At 23.2% G+C, this 824-nt stretch overlaps 1 protein-coding gene across 1 annotated transcript in view; it reads left to right on the forward strand.

Moving 5' to 3' along the window:
* The window catches only part of LOC108684504, a 2,766-nt gene that overhangs the window by 241 nt on the left and 1,701 nt on the right, over positions 1 to 824 (forward strand). The window contains exons 2-3 of the mRNA XM_018188850.1: positions 161 to 285; positions 573 to 703. Coding sequence (XP_018044339.1) covers positions 161 to 285; positions 573 to 703 — 256 coding nt within the window. The remainder of the gene's footprint in view (positions 1 to 160; positions 286 to 572; positions 704 to 824) is intronic.

An 824-nucleotide genomic window follows, 5' to 3' on the forward strand; every position in this document is an offset into this window, starting at 1 on the left:
TTTTATTAAATATTTGATTGAATATACTTTTAATTTACCGAATGTTTTCACATTTATTAATCTTTTTAATTTATGTAAAAATGTATTATACTTAATAATGACTTAATGATTTCCTTTTAATCAAAAAATATACAAATTATTATAATTTATTCAAGTGGAGAATTGAAGATTTCCGAGGATGAATGTTCCATTAATGTCTATTTCGTGAAGGAAGCTACGCAAGTCTGGTCTGGAAAAGAATTCTGTTATATCGAGGCTGCAGCAAGAGAACAACCAAATTTGAATGTATATCAAAATTCTGTTATTTAATTTACGTTTGATATACAAATGAGTAATTTTTAATGAAATGTTATCTTTTTTAATATAAATATTTGCGAATAATTACACACACACACACACACACACACACACACACACACACACACACACACACACACACACACACAATCTTAAAATTTTAACACTTAACTTTTTGAAATATAGATTTTATCTTAATTAGTTCTTTTCTTTATTTAAAGAAAATAAAAATATAATCTTAATTACAAGAATAATCACAGTTAATTTTTTTCTAGATATATTTAATCAATTTGATGCGTACTTCCAGTACACCGAACACATCGGACATTTATCTTAAAATGGCACTAACCACCCAAAATGCTAATATTCATATCATCGAATTATTAATTGACAAATTTTTCAGCAAGTAATAAATATAAGATTTTTGAATCTAATAATAATTAATATTTAAAATAATATGTACACACATTTTTTAATGCATTTTTATGTATTAATATATAATATTATATTTAATAATTATGAAAAAT

The sequence above is a fragment of the Atta colombica genome, unplaced genomic scaffold, assembly GCF_001594045.1.
Source record: "Atta colombica isolate Treedump-2 unplaced genomic scaffold, Acol1.0 scaffold135, whole genome shotgun sequence".
Classification (NCBI taxonomy): domain Eukaryota; kingdom Metazoa; phylum Arthropoda; class Insecta; order Hymenoptera; family Formicidae; genus Atta; species Atta colombica.